The sequence below is a fragment of the Protopterus annectens genome, chromosome 2.part0 (assembly GCF_019279795.1).
Source record: "Protopterus annectens isolate FY-2018-M chromosome 2.part0, PAN1.0, whole genome shotgun sequence".
Lineage (NCBI taxonomy): Eukaryota > Metazoa > Chordata > Ceratodontiformes > Protopteridae > Protopterus > Protopterus annectens.
The window spans coordinates 387,642,903-387,665,188 of record NC_056728.1 but is presented as its reverse complement, the minus strand read 5'-3'; the positions used below and the strand labels follow the sequence as shown (position 1 = coordinate 387,665,188).

General features: G+C 40.7%; 1 protein-coding gene across 2 annotated transcripts in view; it reads right to left on the bottom strand.

Moving 5' to 3' along the window:
• Window positions 1-22,286, bottom strand: part of LOC122793098 (probable global transcription activator SNF2L2) — a 2,696,898-nt gene that overhangs the window by 2,037,767 nt on the left and 636,845 nt on the right. For both annotated transcript variants that reach the window (XM_044060828.1, XM_044060829.1), the window contains exon 7: window positions 6,050-6,176. In XM_044060828.1, the coding sequence (XP_043916763.1) occupies window positions 6,050-6,176 (127 nt within the window). The remainder of the gene's footprint in view (window positions 1-6,049; window positions 6,177-22,286) is intronic.

Here is a 22,286-nt window from a genome sequence, read left to right as displayed (position 1 = left end):
CTCCTCTTACAAACTCACCAGATTCACCAGAAAGGGAATCTGTGGAAGAAGAAGCATGTAATAAACAAGACTTGACCCTGGCTGGGTAAAATCTATTTTTATCCGGGCATGTCTTCTTACAGCCATGCTATATCAGCTGTCTGAAAGGTTGCATCTATGATGATGTAGGCACACTTCAAAATGTGAAACCTCTATTCAACAGAGGTATGAAGTCTCACAAGTTTATGTGTGGTTTTGCTATCATGAAGAGATTGTAGTGTCTCTGCATTTTAAAAAGGAGCTCTGATAGTGTACAATAAGTGAAGGATAGCTGGCTGGCCCTTACAGAAAGGTGCGAGGACATACAAACCCTTACACCAAATCTATACATTACTCTACATTTTCACAGTAGTGGCAAAGTGGATAAAATCACTGCTCTCTTCCTGAACTGCTAAAAGCAAAAGTAGCACAACACACCAATTATTTTAGCCATATACACACATGCTCCAGAGACCTCAACCTCATTACCACAACTAACAGAACATGCTGGAGGGACAGGTTCATAACCCAGAGACAGCCCATCCTATGGAAAAGACTTCTCATACATGTCAAGCAGAGCACCTCGCTGACCCTCTTCAAGAGAAATCTTGATGAGTGGATGGGAAACAGAAAATACTCGACAGAGGCACTGGGAACTAAGGTCGGGTGGCACTATGCCAGGGTAATCCTATGGCTATGCTTGTAAAGGCCCCAGGGCCATTAGCCTAGTACACACCTATGAACCTATATCATTAGACAATAAAATGACAGGAAGAGTCTCTGGAAGACCAATCAAAATCCCCCATAATGCAAACATTTTCTGTAAAAGTGATATCTTCTGGTACAGTGCCAGAAAACTGCGATGTTTATGTCATTATGGTCTGAATGTGAGTTTTCCTCTGAGGCTACTGGAACAGCCATTTCCCTTTCTATAGCATCACAAGTACTAATGATGTTGTGGCAAATGCTGGGGTCTCTAGGGCACATACATACAATATGCATATACGATTTTGAAAAATGAGTGAAAGATATGGCTTCCACCTTTACAGCATTCTGGACAACATTGAAGTATTTACTACCAAACATTTTATTAATAAAGGCTTGCATCAGTGGAAGACCAGGTGCTTGTAATGCTGAAGTTTTTTCCTTAGAATAGACAGATGTCATGCCCTTCAATAATGTTGGCAAGGACAGTCTTTTTGGTGTTCCAGAGGTTAAGCATTCCTGATGCAGGGCTCCCTATTGAAATGCCAGGTGCTCACATGCTAAACAAAAAAAAAAAAAAAAAAAAAAAAAAAAAGACTGAAAATCCAAGAAAAGAGTTAATCTCGAAGATTGCTCTTCTCCTTTAAACTTCTTTTTTTTTGGGGGGGGGGGGTTGCATTCTTTTTTTTCCCTGGGGGTGGGGGGGTGGGACAAGTCTTCCTGCAACCCCCCCAATTTTGGGGACAAACCCCCACCACCTCTAAGAACTTATATACAAAAACTACATGATCACCATACATTGGGAAAAGGGAACATACTGAGAAATGGCCATCCTGGACTTAGTATATTTAAGTCCGTTTTTCAGCCATTCAGTTTCAACTGTTTTGGGATTCTTGCTCTAACAGGTCCCGACATTTCAAATGGTTACCTGAAGTAACCTTGATGTAGATGACTGCTATACTTAAATAATAATTACATGTGGCTCTACTGATAGCACTTGCATTGATGTTAGCTGCTTTACTTAAAAAGCTGGTTAAGCCAACTTCGAAGATTCCTTCTGGACTCATTTGTGACTGATCCACAAGTAATTAATTAGGAGCTGTCAAAGGTGCTGTGATGCTGGAAATGAGAGAGAGTTCTATTCTACTTATGCCTCTTTTTTGTGCAGGTACCTTTTAATTTTCTTTTTACTTTTCTATAGATGCTTTACAAAAGAAATTATTTGTAAATATTTCTTCTAGATGTTTATGTGATTGTACATCTTTTTTCAAGTCTGTTTAACTTTCAGTTGAGTAACACCGAATGGCTAAGTTTTGCAGTTCTATTAATCTTTCTGCAATTTTCAAAGCTATGCCAATCAGGAAAGTACAGCTGTGTAAAATCTTACCCTAACAGCAGATGTTGGGGGGGGGGTGAATTGTCAATGAGAAGCAGACTTATCAGATAAAGGAGGCTTCTGTGACACAGAAATCTGAGAAGCCTTATCATAGGGGGCCCACCTACCACCTTTCCTGCCCTTGGAGGTCTGGTGGGGTTGCCTGCAAACAAAAGCAGATCTAGAAGGATAATTCCTCTGGAACCTAGGGATAGGAGAGAGAAAAATAGGTTTAAGGCCCTGTAAGGGTTTGCCTTTCTCTTGAAAAGATTTAAACAGGTCAGCAGCAGCAGCCCTTAAAAGATGTTCATTATCCAAAGGGTCATCCAATAACTTGGCCATAATGTTCTCAAGCAGAGACTGAAGACAAAGCCCAGAATAACACCTCATGACAGACCCGACAGCTTCAGCCCTGGAAGAGGCATTAGCAGCATCACGGCCACACTTAACAGAGTGACGAGCCACTTGAACCTAAATTAGATAAGGCACAGAATTTGCCTTCAGAATGAAGAAGGTCAGAAGTAGCCTGACAAGCCTAAGCAGTCAAGGCCAAAGCATACCTGGTCATGCCGGTCTGGTAGTTATCAGCCCTAAAAGCCAAAATGAAAGCAGTGTAAACTTTCTTAACATTTCACTCCATCGCTCTACTATCCTAATCAGAAGGCAAGAGCTTAGAAGGTTTGTCAAAAGAGATTAACACTACAGGTAGACATTTACATAAAAATTGATAATCCTCAAGAACCTTATAGAACCTATCAGGTTTCTTAGCAGCAGGAAACAGACTTGGAAACAGTATTGTATCTAACAAGGGAGCCAACACAGGAGGAACTGCCGATGGTTTAGGAATGCCTACCTAAAGCAACTCATAATATCGTCTCTGAATATCAGACACTTGAGAAGAATCCCACTTAAAGTATTCCATCATCCTAGAAATTGTTTCCCCAAAAGACAATTCTTCAAAAGTAGGCTCAGTGCTAAAAGACTCCTCCTCATTAAAACCATAAGCCAAAGGCGAACACATCTGTGAAGAATAGGACAAAGACCCCTCATCAGACACTGAATCCTCATCTGAGGAATAAAGTTCCCTAAGCCATTTAGACGAGGTTGAGATCCAAGGAAGAGCAGGTACCAAAAACCCCTTGAGAAGGCTTCAGGGCCATCAAGGTAGAAAACAAGATCTGAATAAACTCTTGCCATTCCCTTTGAGGATCCTTAGGATGGACTGAAACATGCTTCATTTTTTGTCTTTTCTTGTAGGTTCCAACCCTTGGTGAGATTCAATAAGATAACCCAGAACCTCCTCCCTGACCAATATTTGCGCACTCTCTCTAGGACCCTCCATGATAATCAACCGTGGTTTCCCCCTTGACACCTGGAGCAGACTCCTGCAAAGTCACAGAAGAAGTGTGAAAAGATGGACCTGTGCAGGCTTCCGACGGGGTCATGGCAAAGGAATCTGATGTAGATGCTCAACAACCTGCAGAGCTATTACCTGCTTCTAGAGGGACGTCTGGTGAAAGGTAGACCTGTAAAGAATCCGGCAGATGCTTCTTGGCCTTCTTTTTACCTAGCGGGAATATCTTGGGGTTAAATGATTATGCCATGGTACTCTGGTCTAACTGTTTAAGCTGTTGGTTTTCAAGAAAAATGGCCAGGGGAGACAAACACCTTCTGAGCGTCTTAGGCACAAATGCCTTACAGATACTACAACAGGTATGGTCGTGGGAAGCACCCAAATGAAAAGGGCACTGTTCGTGATCATCCTTACTCTGCCTCCACACTGACATTTTTCCTACCCGGATGATATGAACTCTAAGTAGCAAAATAAGATACAAAGAAAAAAAAATAACAAGGGGCACCTATCTGGTGGCTAAGTATTCAGGACAGCAACAAGGCATTCACACCAACTAGCAATAATAGCATTTGAACTGGTGGCAAAAAAAGTTCTAGGTAGTTGCATCTGTACATCCCTTTTATGCCCCACATTCTGGGTGGGGAGCAAAAGCGTGACATAGGATGCATACAAGAGCACTGCACTTTTGTATACTGGCCGAGAGTCAGGCTACCCTGGGTGGGAGATCCCTTCTATTTAGAATACTGCAACAGTGATTTTGAAGGACATCTTCCTCTAAACAGGATAAACACTTAATGTGAAGGTCTTTACAAGCAAATGTCAAATATAAGCACACTTGTAAATAGACAAAAATTGTGTAATAACCATACCAATCTAGGCCTGACACCTACAAGCCTAGGGAGACCCTATTGTCTGATGCAACATCTCATTGCCTCTTATTATTCCTTCTCTCAGGAGCGCTTCTACACATATTTCTTCTTTTTCATCAGGATATCTGCGACTTGCAGTTACTGAAAACTCTTAGTTATGTACTTACCATAATGATAAGCATCAAGGGGGGGACACGGAACCGAAGTCAGTGGCCCCGATGTATCACCCTCTGGCCCGACTGAGGACCCCCAAGTACCGAAACCTGCAGAAGGAATAGAGAAGGTTGGAGCTGAGGTCGGAACCGAAAGACTGGCGGGGGGTCTCAGAACCGACCCAAGGACTTCACTCGACTCAGCACTCTCCGACTCCGACAACACCAAGGTTGTCGGAGGAGGAAGGAATGGAACCGATACTAAAGTGGGCTCCGGAGCCGACTGGGCTGGAGCCGAAAATAATTTAGATAACACTGGTGACTGGAGGAGCCTCTGGACCACCCTATCTACGTCCGAATCAGATAACCTGGAGGACCTGGATGAGAAAGAAGGGGGTCGAGAAACCTTTCCCATCGGATCCGAGACACGACTAGGAGAACGGCTCCAAATCGGCTCCAAGAGGATCGGAGCCGAAGCAGGCTCGAGAAGCACTGAAACCTCCTTTGGCGCCAAAAGCTATGGAACCGAAGAAGCCAGCTCCGAAATGGAAAGTATTTCCTGCGGCTCCAAAACCAGTGGAACCGAGACAGTGGACCCAGCTGTCAACCCTGAATCCTGCGGCTCCGAGACCAATGGAGCCGAGGAAGGAGACACAGCTTTAGACCCCATAGCCAACTGCTCCAAGACCAGTGGAGCCGAGGAAGGGGACATCGACCTAGATCTTTTCTCCAGTGGCTCCGAAGAAGAGGACGGAGACGGGGACTTCTTTTTAGACTTAACCCTGGACTTTTCAGAGGGAGAAGAAACAGCTTCCTCAAAGGAGGATTTAATTAAACCCTTCAGGATAAGTTTATTTTTTCTCTCCTGCAAAACTCTCGAAGAGAAAGCATGACAGACACCACAAGATTCTTGCAAGTGTTTGGCGCCAAGGCAGTATACGCAAATCGCATAACCGTCTGTCAAAGACATTTTATAGCTACACTTTGCACATTTTTTAAAACCCGATGGCTTATGTTCTTTTTTTTTGGTAGACATGATACACAAACACAAGTCAAACACAAGTTAAACACTGGGGGGGGGGGGGGTATCAAAGATCACAAAAGAGGGTACTTAGCCACAGCCAAGTTGAGACCACGTCGATACACCAGGAGCGGCAAACGAGATATGGGGTTTTGGGCGTGGTGCATCCTGGGATATAGGGTTGGCCCAGCCAATGAGAGACTTTGTGCTAGTCGGAATGGCCGAGTCGGAGCCTATTGAATGTAGGCGAGATAGGATCACATTACATCTGATGACATGACGCAACAAAATTAAACAGAGCAGATGAGCAAAGTCTCCCTGCAAAAAATGCTTTAAGGGTGGTAACAGTGAGTTTTGGAATAGTTTTTCTTTTTTTAAATCATTTACTTTTCAAAATGCTGAAACTCACACTTCTAATAGGAAACTAAAAAAAAATATTATACAATTGAGACTATATATTTATAATCTATTTTATTAACAGGAAACTCTTTGCAAAATATAAGAAATCAGTTTAATTACAACTGCACATCTAAAAAGAAAAAAGGCTGTCTTTACCTGCCGCTGAAAATTAAGCAGCCGAAGTGCTTTTAGTTCAACTGTGGCCTTAGTTCGCAAATCTGGTGGCAAAGAACCAGGTAAGTTTTCCAATTCTTGAATTCTGTGAGCAATTCGAGCTTGAAGCCTGTGAAATAATAAAGTCCGGTTCAGAAAACATGCCTTATTTAAATTAAAACCATAAAAAAGTCTTATATATCAACTGACTTATGAGGAGTCCCTTCTTGATGATTCACAAGATTGGGTTCAACTTCTTCACAATCTAAAATTCAGCATTTCTGTTAGCAGCTTCCACACAGAGTGCATTTGTTAAGCACCAGTGCATGCTGTGTTAAACCCCTGAACCCCAAGTTCATCTCCTTCCTTTAACTCAAGAAAAAGATTAAACATGAAGTACTCATAATGCAAACAAATACATACATGCTCAATTCTCTGGGAACTCCGACAATTAAGGATGGTTACAGAATGTCATCCACACATTGAGGGCTGGTGAAAGATTATTTATGACAAATCAAGGAAGACACCATATATCATATCACATCATAGATCAACTAGTGGAGACCCTCGGGATAGGTCTCATAAACAGACTGAATCCCAAGTTGTAAAGGGTGGAAGTAGCTAGGAGCTGTAGTTGACAATAACGCTTGATGAAAGGATGCACCAAAGATTACATGGCTGCAATGTAGATGTCTGAAAATGAGACCTTTATGAAAGAAACTACTCATCTAGCGGAGTGGCTTCTGACTGCATTATTTTCCAAATGGTGATAAACTGCTAAGGGTCTTACGATGTATAATAGTAAAATGATTCCACAGCTATGTATCATCAGACCTTTAGAAAATCTTCATATCCTTTAAATATAATTCAAATAATATGTTTTGGAAATTTGTTTTTATGGAAGAAACTAATAGAATCCCAAAAGATAAGATAATTCTTGCTTTAAATTCCATTAGAGGAATATCTCTTGCATAATTCTGGCACACTCTTACACACAGATTTATATACAGAGCTTTTATAAACTGGCAAAAATAATCTGAAATCACAATCCACATTGTTGGAGATATAATCAAATAGTTAAAACTGACTGGACCCATGAATTATTTAATTGTATCAAAATGGATGAGTACTAAGGGAAAAAAGCTACTTCACAAGTACTGTGGTCTAATAAACTATGTCTGAACAAAATACAAGCCTGACAAAACATTTCTCTTCACTTCAGTTAAAACAAGAATAATAATTATTTTTTATGATCTATACTGGCTGCATCAAGAAAAAACATTATAAGAAAATGAACGATAACCTTGCTTCACAATGTAAATACTTTCTACTATTAATTCAAGATGTAGCAAAAAAGGAGAAGTTTGGCTTGAAGACTGACTTTCGATATATATCCCAGCTTTTTGCTGATCTGCTACATATGAAATCCTGAAGCAGAATTAGGTCATCTATGAATGATTTAGCACCCGGTTTCCCCAAAACATGCGGTGCAGTGCTGGAAAGAGGCAGCACCCTATCCTTCCACTCGCTCTCTGACCCAGTGATGAGTGGCACTTCTCACCAACCTTGTGGATGGTTATCCCTAGCCAACCGGGGATCTGCAGCTCTGCAGTATTACTTTTAGGCAGAAGTCTGAGTTAGAGGTGTTCAGGCATAACCCCACAGATGGTAGCTTCGCACCATTCGTTCCTCAGCCAAGCGCATACACCAGATGTCTGTGGTTCTTCTCATACTAAGCAAGATAACTATTGCAACAACATCTCTTCAGTAGGGTAAAACTAACCTCTCACAGCGGTCTAATCCCAGTTCACTTTATTGTTTACAGATTTATAGGCTGGATGATACACAGACAAAAGTTTGTATTTCTATTAGAAAAGGATCCTATGGATCCTTTAAAGTCAGATTTTGGCTTGTTTTTCCAGCTTTTTTTTTTTTTTTGGAAACATTTTACCTTTTGGTTGTGAAGACTTTTTTGGCTTATGAAAGTATAGTTGTGTAAGTTGAATTTACCATAACAGTAGATGTCTGAATGATCACTGCTGCAGTATCCGTAGCAACACAAGTTATATCTTGCTAAGGATATAGCAGCAGGCCAGCTTCCAAAGCTTCTGGGGACCTTCCATGCACCCAAACTGTCAATCACCTTGAGTTGAGCTGACTAAAAGACGAGTCTGGGTGCAAAGTCTTTCAGAGCTTTCTTGCCAGTGGAGAGAGGGAGGCTGAGCCCTGAAAGGCCAATGCTAGAACAAAGAAAAATAAATGTCCACACCCAGGCATAAAAACTTACCAAACGAGGGGGATGGAGGGAGTGGCTACTGCAGCAAGGAACATTCAAACACCTACTGTTATGTAACTTCAACTTACTCAACTGTACAATGTTCATCAATATTGACCACTGGTACAGTAGCCTTAGCTATACGAGTACACTAGCACAACTAGCTACATTTAGGAGGTGAAAGGCGAAGAGTCCTGGTGCCTGGAAAATGGTCTTAGCAAAGTTTGGTCTGGACACAGAGAAGGAATCAAGCTTATAGTGTTTTGTAAAAGTATGCATGGTAGCAACTTCTACAATTCAACCTTTTTGAGAAAAAACATACATGAAGTCAAGTGTCTGATAGACTGGGCTTTGACCCTACCTGGAATACATTTGTTGTGGTGAGTATAGCAAAAGGTAAAAGCATTAGACAACCATTTGGAAATATAGTCTGCTTTGAGACAGGATGTCCCTTCATTTTACCTTTAAAAGAAGAAAACAATTCATCCGAAGATCTAAAAGATTTAGTTCTGTCAAGATAGTACCTGTAGACATCCAAGGTATGGGGAATCCTTTTGTCCTCATTTTTAGGTTCAGGAAAGAAAACAGGGAGATGGAGAATCTGGCTTTAAGTAAACTTGGACACCATTTTAGGCACAAAAGAAGGATTCGTTCTCAAAGAAACCCTGCCCCTATGGAAAAAGAGATAGGGTTGACTCACTGTAAACTATTTTACATGTTAAGAACCCGAAGGCAGCCAAATTAGCTGGATCAAATGGAGAAAGTGTTAGCTTCTCTAACACAAAATTAAGATCCCAAGGAGGGGCCACCAGTTTTCTAGGATGTCTCTTAGGCAAAACCCCTTTCAAGACATTTTGATACGAGACTACTTTGAAAGAGAGGGTACACATGGGCAAAGATGCTGAAATGGCTGATAAATGAACCTTGATAGAGGAATAAGAAAGACCATAGGATAGTAACTCATACAAATACTGTAAAAAAAAAAAAAAAAAAAAAAGAAAAAGTAGCCCTGAATGGGTGCTGGTTATGTTACTGAAACCAGCTAGAAAACTTTTTCCATTTACTCATATACGATTTTCAAGTAGAAAGCTTTCTTGCCTCCATTAGTACCTGCTGCACATACTCAGTAAACAGGTGCCTAAAACCAATTAAGACCCTATCATCCAGGCAGTCAAATGAAGTTTGACAGATGTTAGGTGCATCACACACCCCTTTTCTCGTATCACTACATCCAGTCTATGAGGTCGATTCTGGCAAAGGCCTCAGGCCATTTCCAAAGGAAGGGAGAACCATGGTTCCCTGGGCCAGGACAAAGTCACCACAATAATTTTGGGGGATTCCCTCAAAATCTTCAGATGTAGCCTGGACATTTGTCAAAAGGGTGGAAAAGCATACAGGAACATTCCTCTCCAAAGAAAAAAAGAAGCATCTAGTCTTTCAGACATTCTTGCATACAGTCCTGGAACAGAATCTTACCAGTTGATTGTTTAAAGAAGAGGCAAAGAGGTATATTTGGGGACCTCCCCACAAATGGATCTAATCTAAAAAGACTCCATGATCTAGTTTCCGTTCATGTGGGTTTACACTAATCCTATTCAGCTTGTATGACACACAATTTTGCTCTGACAGAAAGTAGGATGCCTATAGAGTGAGACTGCACTGGGAAGTGATATCCCATGTTAACATAGCTAGTCTATGTACCACACAACTCCACTATTGTCTATAACAACATGAAGAGATCCAGGGGATCAAAGATGCTTCAGAGAGTTGATTACCTTGAACAGGACAAGCATCTCCTTGATAGTTATGTCCTTGCATCTGTCCTTGGTGCCCCACAACCCCTGCACTTTTATCTCTCCTGAAACTGCTTCCCAAGCAAAGCCAAAGCATCTGTAGTGACTGCTTTGGTGCAGGGAGGGAGAAGGAGAGACTGGGATTCAAGAACATCTGTAGTCTCCACCAAAAGATTTATTTTCTGACAGACCTCAGCACTGGGATTTGAAAAGATAAAGAATGTTGATGCTGGGACCAAAGAGAGTTCAGACATTAGTGCACCTTTCCCATGTGGAGTCTTTCTAGTGGTATCATGAGAATCATAGAAGCCATAAGATCCAAAATCCTGAGGTATTCCCTTGCAGGTTACTGAAGCCTGAGTGGAAAACCTTAGAAATATATCTAAAATAACTATTTTTCCCCCTTTGGAAGAAAAGCTCTTTGCACAGAGGTGTCCAATTGACCTCCCTGGAGCACAGTCCTGTGTGAGGGAGTCAAAAAAGACTTTTTGAATGTTCTCTTGGAATCCCAGCTTGTGTAAGAGATCTCTCATCCAAGAGTGAGACTGATGACACTTTGTAAAACACTACGCAAAGATATGCAAGTCATCTAAATATAGAAAAAAGTGAACATTCTGAAACTTGTAATGACCTATAACTGGAGCAAGACATTTTCTGAACACCCTTGGTGCAAGGGATAATCCAAGGGATAATGCAAATAACTGATAATGTAATCCAGGCACACAAAACCTTATGAAACGTCTGAAGACTGGATGAATAGGGATGTGATAATAAGCATCTTTTAAGTCTAGTGTTCCCAAGAAACTTGAAAAAGTAGCACGTTGTGAAGTTACATCATTTTGAATTTGAGCACTATCACAAACTGGATTCGAAAAGAAAGATCCAGAACTGGTCTTCAAGCATTTTCTTTCTCTCACACCAGGAAAATCATTGAATAAAAAATGTTCCTCACCTGGGAAGGAGGAACTGGTTCTATTACTCCTTGGGACAGCTTGTGATGAAGAACAGGTGAAAACAAAATAGACTGATCTAGAAGATGAGGAATAACACCATGGAAAGAGAACAATACTTTGAAGACAGCTGGGTACAGCAGTTTGAATCTTACATCTGCATCTTGACATTCCTTGAATAGTGGAATGAACTTACTCCTTCCTCTTCTGCTTGGTGTACAATGAGTAATCATTCTCCACAAAAAATGCTGCTGTCTCCCACTTTTACTATTTTGTCCTTCTGCCACAATTTGTCAGAATCAACTCCTGCTGATAGGATTGCATCTTTACTATTAAAGGTCTAGATGGCTTTCTCATAGCCAGGTTTGGAGCATACACAGGATGTGCCCTTACAACTAATAACTCTCAAATGTTTGCCTCCCCTACACAAAACCAAACTGATCCATATTTATCAATGTTGGCAAAACCTTTGCCATTCCTTTAGCTAGTATTGCCATAAACACTTTATAATCATGTTTTAAATTGAAATGGGTTGGTATGAAGCTAGGTTTGATGGGGCTTTACCACCCTTAGTTAATACAGCCACCACAGTTTTCTTCTAAGATATTGCTGTTTCCCTCCTTTTAAAAAACTGCAAAAATAAAATCTTTCAGATCTTTATCACTTTCTTTCATCATAACTTCCTAACTCACAAAAATACTATATGTGCCTGGGGGTCAGGTAAGTGAGTTAAGGTTAGAGTGCAGGTAGGTGAAGTGATGCTATGTAGTGTAGTGTGTTGTTCGGGTTTGTGTGTCGGTGTTTCTGGCGCCGGTGATTTCTGCCTGGACAATTTCCTGAAGACTGATTATACATCATGTTTTTTATCTCACCCTCCAAACATAACTATTAGTTGTTAAGCCTCACCTACCTCTAACCATGGCATAATTGTCTTCCATAAATATTTCCATTTGCGCCCTTTCTCGAGTTCTACATTTCTCTGCTTTATACAAATTTTTATAAAATTTCTGACCCATCTCAAAAACGTCTGCAGGATCTCTGGTTATTTTTCTTACTGCAGGCTCCCTAAGTTTGCAAACAACTCTTTCTACTTTCTGCTGCCTAAGGCATTGTGCTAAAACTTTTCTTTTGTGCTCTGGAGTTCTAATAAAAAAACAGCTACTTAACAGCAATCTTTCTAAATTCATGTATATTATCCAGATAGTAACTTATTTTCTCTTTAGTACTCTGTATTTCTGCCTCTTCTTATGTGGGATTTCCCTTATACTGCAAAACTTTAACCTTTGTCATCCTCTCTAATTCCTATCAGTTCTTAACCATATTTCGTTCTTTTATTTCTATCCTGTTTTTAAACTGTATTTCATTTTATCCCACTCACTAGATATAACTTCTGAAGATATTTCTTTCTTCTCTAATAACTCATGGATAACTTCTACTAACCATTTCTTAAATTCCTCTCCCTTTAACAGGTAGGTGGAAAAGCACCAGTGCCTCCTCTTACTTCATTACCCTACATTTTTATTTTAGTTTTCAATGGTGCATGATCTGAAACAGCTTACAATTAAATGCAAATGTTCCTGTACAATATATATATATATATATATCTATATATATATATATATATATATATATATATATATATATATATATATATACATAACCATAAGATCAAAGTTTTGAAACTTCAAAATGTAAATAAAAGAAAAAAATAAAAACAAAAACTCTTTTTTACGAATTTGAAGGGGGCGAGCCCCCCTCCAACCCCCACACCGCCTGATAATTAAATATACCAATTCCAAGATTGCACTACAGTGAGGAAAAAGGTAAATATACCGTTCCACACTCTATGGAGATCTCATCTTATGGTCTCAACCACAACAAATTTGAAGTTTTGAAACTTCGAAATTTAGAAGTAGACTCATATTGTGTGTGTGTGTGTGTGTGTGTGTGTGTGTGTGTGTGTACACAAATTATATACATATATATATATATATATATATATATATATATATATAGTTGTAATGTGTGGGGACGCATGTATATCACATTATCGAAAGATGAAAATAGCGAATGCTATTTCATCGGCCCCAAAACATCTAAACATGAAAATATCGAACATTCAGAACAGCAATTTTTTTTCCTATGGAAAAAGTTTGCTGCTCCAAAACACATACACACAACACAAGCACATCAAACAAACAGCAACCACACACATACACTTAAATTCCTACATCTAACGCTACACTAAACTAAACATACACTACTATCTACCCACTTACCTTAACCCAAACCCTAACCCTAAGGTCCGTCACTATCGCACAATCACCAAACCCGTGCCCTAACCCTAATTCACTTAAAGCGCCCCTAACCCTAATGTTTGTCAGTATCGCAGACACGCCTAACCCGCGCCCTAACCCTAACTCACTTAACCCGTCCCTAACCCTAACATACAAACAATCGCACACGTACCTGAACCCAACCAGTAACTTTCCACCACAGCGCTAAGAATAGCGAAGCCACAGAAACGGCCAACCAAATTCTTTCCCGAGGAAAGAATTTGTTATTCTGCAGCTTCGCTATTCTTAGCGTTCACTGAATAGTGTTCGATATCAGAACATTCGAAGTTTTAATACTTCGATGTTCTGATATAGACCCGTGGGGACTTACCCATACATCAGGGGATACTACAGGAAGACCTTCCTCGCTACAAAAAAATGTCTTTTGTGTTTTACAACTAACAGTGTCATTGTTTTGAATAGTGACCTTCCAAGGTTTTAGATATTTTGGGATCAAGTAATCATGTGTTAATCAATACTTCCAGTCTTACAACATCTTACATATGTTAAAACCAGTGTGTTATTAACTAAATACTAACTTATTCTCACAACAATCACAGCCACTGTGGTCTCGCCACAGTCTTATAGATGGGAAGCAAAACAGTCCTATCACACACACAAATATATAATTATCAAAATTTCCATCTCCATGGAACCCAATCAACTGTAAATTACAGCATTTATGACATACTAAAAAATCCCAAGGCACACCTTATAAATAGGGGCATATTAATAAATTCATATTTTCCAAACAGCATTAAGAATGATGTATTAATTTCCTTGCAAATCAGTTGTAGAAACCCTGCAACTCTTAATATTTTAAGCAAAGACTTCAGCTGGCTAGCTGGTGCCACAACACTCCACACCAGTTATGCATGCATGAAAACTTTCATTGGCATTACTCCAATCTAATCAAACTCACAGCAACTACTATCTGGTACAGAAATCATGCTATAGTAAAACCACCAAATCGAAACATCACCTCCCTTGCTCAACCACAACCAAACTGCACTCTTGAATGTAAATTGAATAATAATAAATGTGAATCAAAACATCCTTAATCAAAATGATAAGACTGGTAATCTTGCAGGCAAACAGAAACAGAGGTAAATTGAAACACAACTTTACATTATACCACACAAACAATTATATCAAACATGGAAAACACAATGAAAAAAAGTCACAAACTTGTGACACTGTAAACATAACATTTTGAATATATGCAAATTTTATCTCAACTACTACCTGTGATCCATATTATACAGCTGCAACTAAGTGTACATCATCTAAGCATCTTGCACATAATGTATATAATGTGCATTGTACTGACCATTTTTTTCTTGTATTCTCTTACAAATATTGTGTTACCTTATGCCTCGTCTTTACCTGTCCAGGTTAAGACTGAAATTGGTATACTGTGATCAGCGGTCTAGCCCAGTTAAAAGTTCCAAACAAATAAACAACAAATAACAAGGCCGAAGCTCTCCCCCCACCACCTCTATACTCTTAATATATACCTTATGATAACTATATAGCTATATACATAGATTTACTATTGAAATCTAGAAGTGTCTTCAGTCGAATGATGTTACATCAAAGTACGGTTTCAAAAGGGCTAAACGTCGAACAGGAACATAGCGAACTGGCATCATCGAACACCACATGTATTCCAATGGCTACATTTCCATAACAGCAAATGTCGAACCGTCAATATTAACATTGTTTGACAAGGGGGCGAAAAGATATTTTACTTTTCGACATTCTGGTTCTGCAACGTGACCATTCGCCTGAAGGCACTTCTAGTTTTTGATAATAAAATGTATGTGTGTATGTATACACACACACACCCTAACCTACATTTCTTTGCATTTCTAAGCACTAGTCACATGATCTATTTAAGAACCTCACTACTACATCCCTTCAAATTCTCAATGATTGACATCTGCTAATGCACAGGTATATTTTACACTGGAACAGCTTCCTATACTTCATATAAATGCACTCTAATTAAAAACATGTATGTAATTTTTAATGTATATAAATTATCAGATGTTCAGAGACACCAAGCTCAAAGCCTAAGCAATGACTTTAAAGAGCCTGCCACCACAAAAAATTGAGTTGAAAACCCTCAGCCCACCCATAAATCCAAACTGGATTTAAAAGATCCAACAGCCTCTGATTTCCTCACTTTTAAAAGAAGCTTATTCCACCATGCACACACTCTCCCATAAAAAGAGTTATTTCTCATAGATGTCTTACCTAACATACTATTCACCGAATAGTAATTATTTGTGGTATTCATGGAGTGCACTCTTTTATTTACTCCCACACACTTCTCAAGTTTACAATTTACACTTATACATGGTAATAAGGTCTCCCCTGAACAATCTATATTTTGTGTACAAGGAAAATAAATAACTCAAGTCTCCTATGACAATTCACCCAGCCATTCTCTGAATGCTCCAGGTAAAATATATTTGAATCCTTTCCAATTTATCTAACTGCATCTTATTATACACACAAAAACAGAACATTCAGTAACTGGTCTCACCACAGTCTTATACATGGGAAGCAAAACAGTCCTATATCTACTAGCAATACTTCTGAAAATGTTACTTATTTCATAATAACATCTTCTAATGATATCCAACTGGTGACAGCTAAAACTTAACTTAATCGCCTACCTTTATCACCAAATCCCAAATAAAGTTAACCTTTTCAATAACATTATCCAATGTATAGGGATAATTGGGATTCTTAGAGCCAAAATGCATAACAAAAGTCTTCATTACATTAAATTTCATATAATTCCCTTTAGCCCATTTAAATAAAATATGTAAATAAGCTTGCAGAGAACAATGATCAGATACTTCTAAAATAAGTGAACCAAATTTAGCATCATTAGCATATTTTGTCAACTAAAATTTATCATCAGAAGGAAAACTAGTCATAAAAACTCCAAACAGTATTTGGCCCAATAATGAATCTTGAAAAACAATAACTACTCCTACCATCCAACAAATCTGCAATCCACTTGATTACATATACATTAATATTTACTTAATTTAATAGATCCAATACTCTATGATAGGTCATAGTGTCAAAAGCCTTACACATATCTAAATATATGACATCTACCTGCATGCTCATCATCCAAAGCCCGCCAAATGTTGGATTCAAGGAAGGACATTTCTGAGCACCACTGACCCAAATGATGCCCTAACTCTGGACACCAGATCCAGCTTATAATGAGAGATAAAGGTTTGAGAAGCTCAAGTTGCTGCTGCACAAATGTCATCCATGAAGTTCTTGAGTGGAAAACTGAGGTGGTAGCTATAGCTCTAGTTGAATGAGGGCATACTTTCTATGGCAAAGTCATACCTGATTTGTTGTAAATAAAGGAAATACAGTCAGTACGTCATTTAGCTACGGTGACTTTAGATACAGGTGAGCCAATTTCAGCTCAGCAAAAGATACAAGCAACTGATCAGTCGTTCTGATATCTTTTGTTCTATGTAACTAGAAATGTAATTTGTCTATGCACATCAAGCAAATGTAAAAAGTATTCTCCTTTATTGGAATAATTCAGGAAGAAGACTGGTAGAATGATGCATTGATTAATGTTGGTGGCATGTAAAACTACCTTGGTTAAAAAGGATGCATTGGTTTGTAAGCAGACTCTATCCTTATGGAAAATGAGATAAAGAGGTTTCACCGACAATGCCAGAATTTCCAAAATTCATCTGGCAGAAGTGATGGCAACTAAGAATAAGGTCTTCCAGGAGAAAAATTTAAGGTCACAATTGTGGGCAGACTTGAAGGGTGGAATAATCAAGGACTATGGTACCAGATTCAGATCCCAAGTTGGCGTGGAATCTTTAAAAGGAGGTTTGAGAAGAATTGTGCTGCTTAAGGAAACTTTACATAGTTTATCAGAGGTTAGTGAATGGCCATCAAAACCAGTGTGGAAATTAGAAATTGCTGCCAACTGGACTTTCACTGTTGAACTGGCCCATTGGTTGAAAAGCAGTGTTAAGAACTCCAGCACATGATTGACTGGGGCCGAGAAAGGGTCTACATGCTTTTGAAGAGCCCAGTGTACAAATCTTTTCCCCTTACTGGCATAAAGTTTCCTAGTGGATGGCTTAAGGGAAGAAAACAAGATGTGATGAACAAAGGAAGAGATCATCAATTCTCTAGCTATTACTGGAATTGGAGAAACCAAGCTGTCAGCTTGAGGTTCAGAAGGTCCGGATATGTCATGCCCATCGGGTAAGACAGGAGATCTGGAGCGGAGTCCAGAATCCAGGGTTGGTGAATTAAGCGAGGAAACAGGAAGGAAAACCAAATCTGTTGCGGCCAAAAGGGGACAATGAGAATGACCTTGGTCTTCAACTTGGCAGCTTTCTGAAGGGACTTTGGAATTAGGGGAACTGGGGGATATGCAAAAAGCAATCCGGGAGGCCAATCATGGAGAAGAGCATCCCTCTGTGACTCTTCCTGTGGGGGGATTAGGGCAAAACAGCTGCTGCACTTGTTGTTTAGGGAAGATGCAAAGAGACTGCAGCAAGGCTGGCCCCACTTTTGGAAAATCTGTTCCCCAACTTTCTGGTTGAGGGATCATTCATGAGTTAACAGACTGCACCTGCTCAGCTTCTCTGCTAGCACACTGGACTTCCCCAGAATGTGAGTTGCTAAGAGAAAGCGGTTGGAAGATATTGTCCATTGGCACACCCTTAGTGCTTCTTGACATAGGGGGTGTGATCTGGTTCCTCCTTGTTTGTTGATGGACCAAACTACTGACATATTTTGTGTTTATAGTGCAATCATTCCTGACAGGAGAGAATCCTGAAAGGCTTGCAACACCAAAAGCAATGTTCTCAAATCCAGTAAATTGATATGAAAATTGGCATCTTCTGGGGACCACATACTTTGGACCGTCTTTCCCAGGTAATACTCCTCCCCAGTTGGGAAGCATCCGTGGTCACTATGGCCTTGGGCTGTGAGGGGATAAAATGGAAGGCCCTGTATCAGTTGTTCCAGTTGGATCCACCACATCAGACTTTTCTTGCATGAGTTCATAATTCATATTGGAGCGTACAAGGGTAGTTGAAGAATCGACCACTGAGATGCTAACATCCAGTGTAGAATCCTCATGTGAAACCTGGCTAGTGGAACATGGGTTATCGCTGACATCATTGATCCTACAGCTTGTAGAACTAGGCAAGCTGAGATCATGGTACAGGAAATTACCTTGCTGACTTGTGACCTTAAAGTCTGAACTCTGGAGAGGGGAAGGGAAGCTATTGTTGACCCAGTGTTGAGTACCGCTCCTATGAATTCTAGAATTTGAGTTGGCTCTAGATTTGACTTCTTGAAATTTATGGTTATTTCTAACCTTTTGCAAGCGTGGATGACTTCTTCTCTTGTCATGATAAGTTGATGCCTGGTCGGAGTAGTAATAAGCCAGTCATCTAAGTACTGAAACACATGGAATACTTGCAGTCTCAAGCGAGCTACCACTGCCATACATTTGGTGAACACTCTGGGGGCTGTGGTGAGACCAAAGGGCAGTGCTCTGAACTTATAATTACTGGCTCCTAGCCGAAAGTGTAAGAATCTCCTGGATCGCATGTTTATTTTTATATGATAGTACGCATCCAGGAGATCTATTGAGCACATCCAGTCATCCTTTTCCAAATACAGAAGAATGGACTGAGCCATGACTATCTAGAAGTTTGTCTTTCAAACAAATCTGTTCAGGCTGCTGAGAGAGGGGGACCTCTTGGTTGACTCTTTTGTTTAGCAGCTTTTGTACTTGAATGGCTGCTTGATCCCTCTGACTGGGTAGAAAACAGGGGATTTTCCTGGAAATTGGAGGATGAAGGGAAAATGGAATTATACATTCCCTGGATACAATCCTCTGCACCCAAGTATCTTTTGTTAACTCTAGCCAGGCTCTCCAGTGCAGGGACATATGACCCCCGATTGCCTCCAGAGGGGAACGATTGGGCCTCCATTCAGGAGCACTGGAAGGGTTTGCCAAAGAATGGTTCTCTGGACCCTTGATGTTGTGGGCCTCCTCTGCCAGAAGAGCAGTGTCTACTATTTGACCCCCCCCTCGCCTCTTGGGAAAGACCGTCCATGTGTGTCCTGGAAAAAGCCTTGAGATTTCTTGAACCACATCTTTTCACCCCGTGATGATTCCTCAAGAACAATCTTTTTGGGGGGGGGGTGTGGAAAAATGCATTCTCACAGCAGAAAGGGTCTTTCCATCCTCCTCACACCTGGACAGTGTATATTTCACTTTGGGGTCAAAGAGAAATGTGCCGTCAAAAGGAGCACTGACAAACACAGACTTAAAAGGCTCAGAAAAGTCACACAAGAGAATTCAGGAGTGTCTCCTAATGGCTACACCTCAACCCACTGCCCTGCAGGTTCCTTCTGCCACAATGGAAATAAGCCTCATGGACGGGTTCAATATCGATTGTAGGGTCACCAGCTGTGAGGTGATGGAATCCTTCACCTCCTCAGACACAGTTCCTGCGAGGGTACTAAGAGTTCCTTTATCAGATCCCTCTGTAGTCTGGTGAAATGTATCAAATAGTTCAGAGACCTCAAGGCAAAGGTCCCTGAAGGGTAAACACGATTCCCAAACCTGTCCATTGACCAAGATTCCTTGTCAGGGGATTAACAGAGGAACATTCATCAGCTAGGTCCTTTCTGGTGGCTGCCACTACAACCTTGACATCAACAGGGGGGCTGGCCCTTGGACCAGAACTGCTTGTCTTGTGGAGGGATCATAACTTTATCGGGCTTCCTTGGAATGGGCTCAATGGTGTCAGGCTCCTTCCATTCCTGCCAGGAGACCAATTCAAGGAGCTCAGTGGCAGGTGAAATCATCCAGGAAGTAGATGGCCAGTACCAAATGCCTCCAGGAGCACAGATTCCTCCGAAGGATTGCTGGGCTTCCAGCCACTTTCTGTTTTAGGATTTTGAGGATGCCTCCAAATGGGAAGTTCACAGGAGGTGACCGTGGGAACCCTTCACCCTCCTTTAAAATCTGTGTCTTTGGTGACAGATTCAGGAGAATCCAGATGCCTCCTATTACATTCCCTCTTCCAAGGGACCTCCTCAGTGGGATAATCCAGGAAGGTATCAGAAGAAGTGGAAATAACCAGTTGGGTGTTGGGTGCCCTGGGGTTTTTGTATCGGCTGTCCCTGTGGGCGGGATAGCTGAAACTCTTGATTCAGAGATGGGGGATGATGTAGATTCAGAACCCGAAGGGGTAGAACCTGTTTGGATCATGGTAGCTGACATAGCTCTCTCCAAAGGGGTCTACTTCACCCTGTCAAAGGTAGACAATATCGAAGCTGATATTGTTGGCACCAAAATGTCAAAAGCGAAAGTCATTGCGCGTGTAAAACGGAAATCTCTGTAACGGGAGATTTCTGTTTACTGCAATGTAGTGCGATCTCAGAGTTGGTATATTTAAGTAGTGGGGGGTGTGGGGGGGTGCAGGGGGCTTGCCCCCCTGCATAAAGCAATTTGCATTGTGTTTGGGTGTTTTTTTTTTTTTGTGTGTGTGTGTGCTTGATGTTTGGGGGTTTCGACATTTTCTTGTCAATTATTACGCTGTCGACAGTTTGAGTTTTCAACAGCATAATACAGACGCCTCCAAAGTCATAAAGGTTGACCTTTCTGGAGAGGGACAGGAACCCGGGTCTGAAAAGAGGACTTTCTGATCTTCGGTCCTTCCCTGCTCCAAGGAAAGTCACCCTGAGGCAGAAGTCAGAGCCGAACTAACTCTTGACAAAGCTCCAAGGTGCAGAGATGGCTCCAAAGCCCTCAGTGTAGATTGAAACAACTTAGATCCAACAGGGTAGAATCAGCTCAGAGAGCTCTCTGGATCTGACAGTATGGAGGAGCTCAGAGTAAGCTTCGGATCCAAGGATACAGCGATCTTCAGATCCGAAGAAGACAGGCCTGGATAACTCAAATCCAAGGGTTCCAAAACCACACAGGGAGTCACAGGAGGAAGAGTTAGAGGTAGTGTCTTGGATGTATGAGCTTCTTGACCCAAAGGGGTAGGAGCTGAAGTAAGAACTGAGTGGCTCTTCGCAGACAGAATCTGTCTCACTACCCTCTCCACATCTTCTAGGCTTCTCGACAAGTAAGAGGACTTCTGGAAGGAAAATCTGGTCTATAAAGAAAGGGAGAAGGCACTCTTTTTGGGACTACCTTGCCCTAGGAAGTATATCCAGTAGTCTTGGTGGATCTGACATCTTTGGATCCGATGAATAAAAAAGTTATGTACTTACCATAATGTTCCATGTGAGTTGTTCATCTCACCTTCATTCTTACAAATGGGTTTGGAGCTGATCCCTTGGCTCAGAGTCGGCCGTTTTCAAAAGCTCGAGGTTTTTGAGTAGCTCAAGGACAAGTCCCTATCCCATGATGCTCTCTGCCTCACCTCAGATCTAGTTTGCTGATCCCAACACATACAACCATAAGAAAAACATGAACATTACCCCACCAGGAATAAGAAATCCTATACAAAGACCCACCAGACCCCAAATCTCTTACTCGTTCTTCGAGAAGCCTGGATGCGGTAGGCAGGAGGGAATGTAATAATGAAGGCGAGATGAACAACTCGCATGGAACATTATGGTAAGTACATAACTTCTTTATGTGAAGTTGTTCAATCTCGCCGTTCATTCTTATAAATGGGTAGCATCCCAAGCACCATTCACTAGCCATATAAGCTGAAGAAGTAGAAACAGCCCTTGTGGAATGCGCCTTCACATTACGTTCTAACGGTTGATTCATGGAAGAATATGTGAATTTTATACAGTCAACCATTTGGAAAGAGTGACTTTTGACAT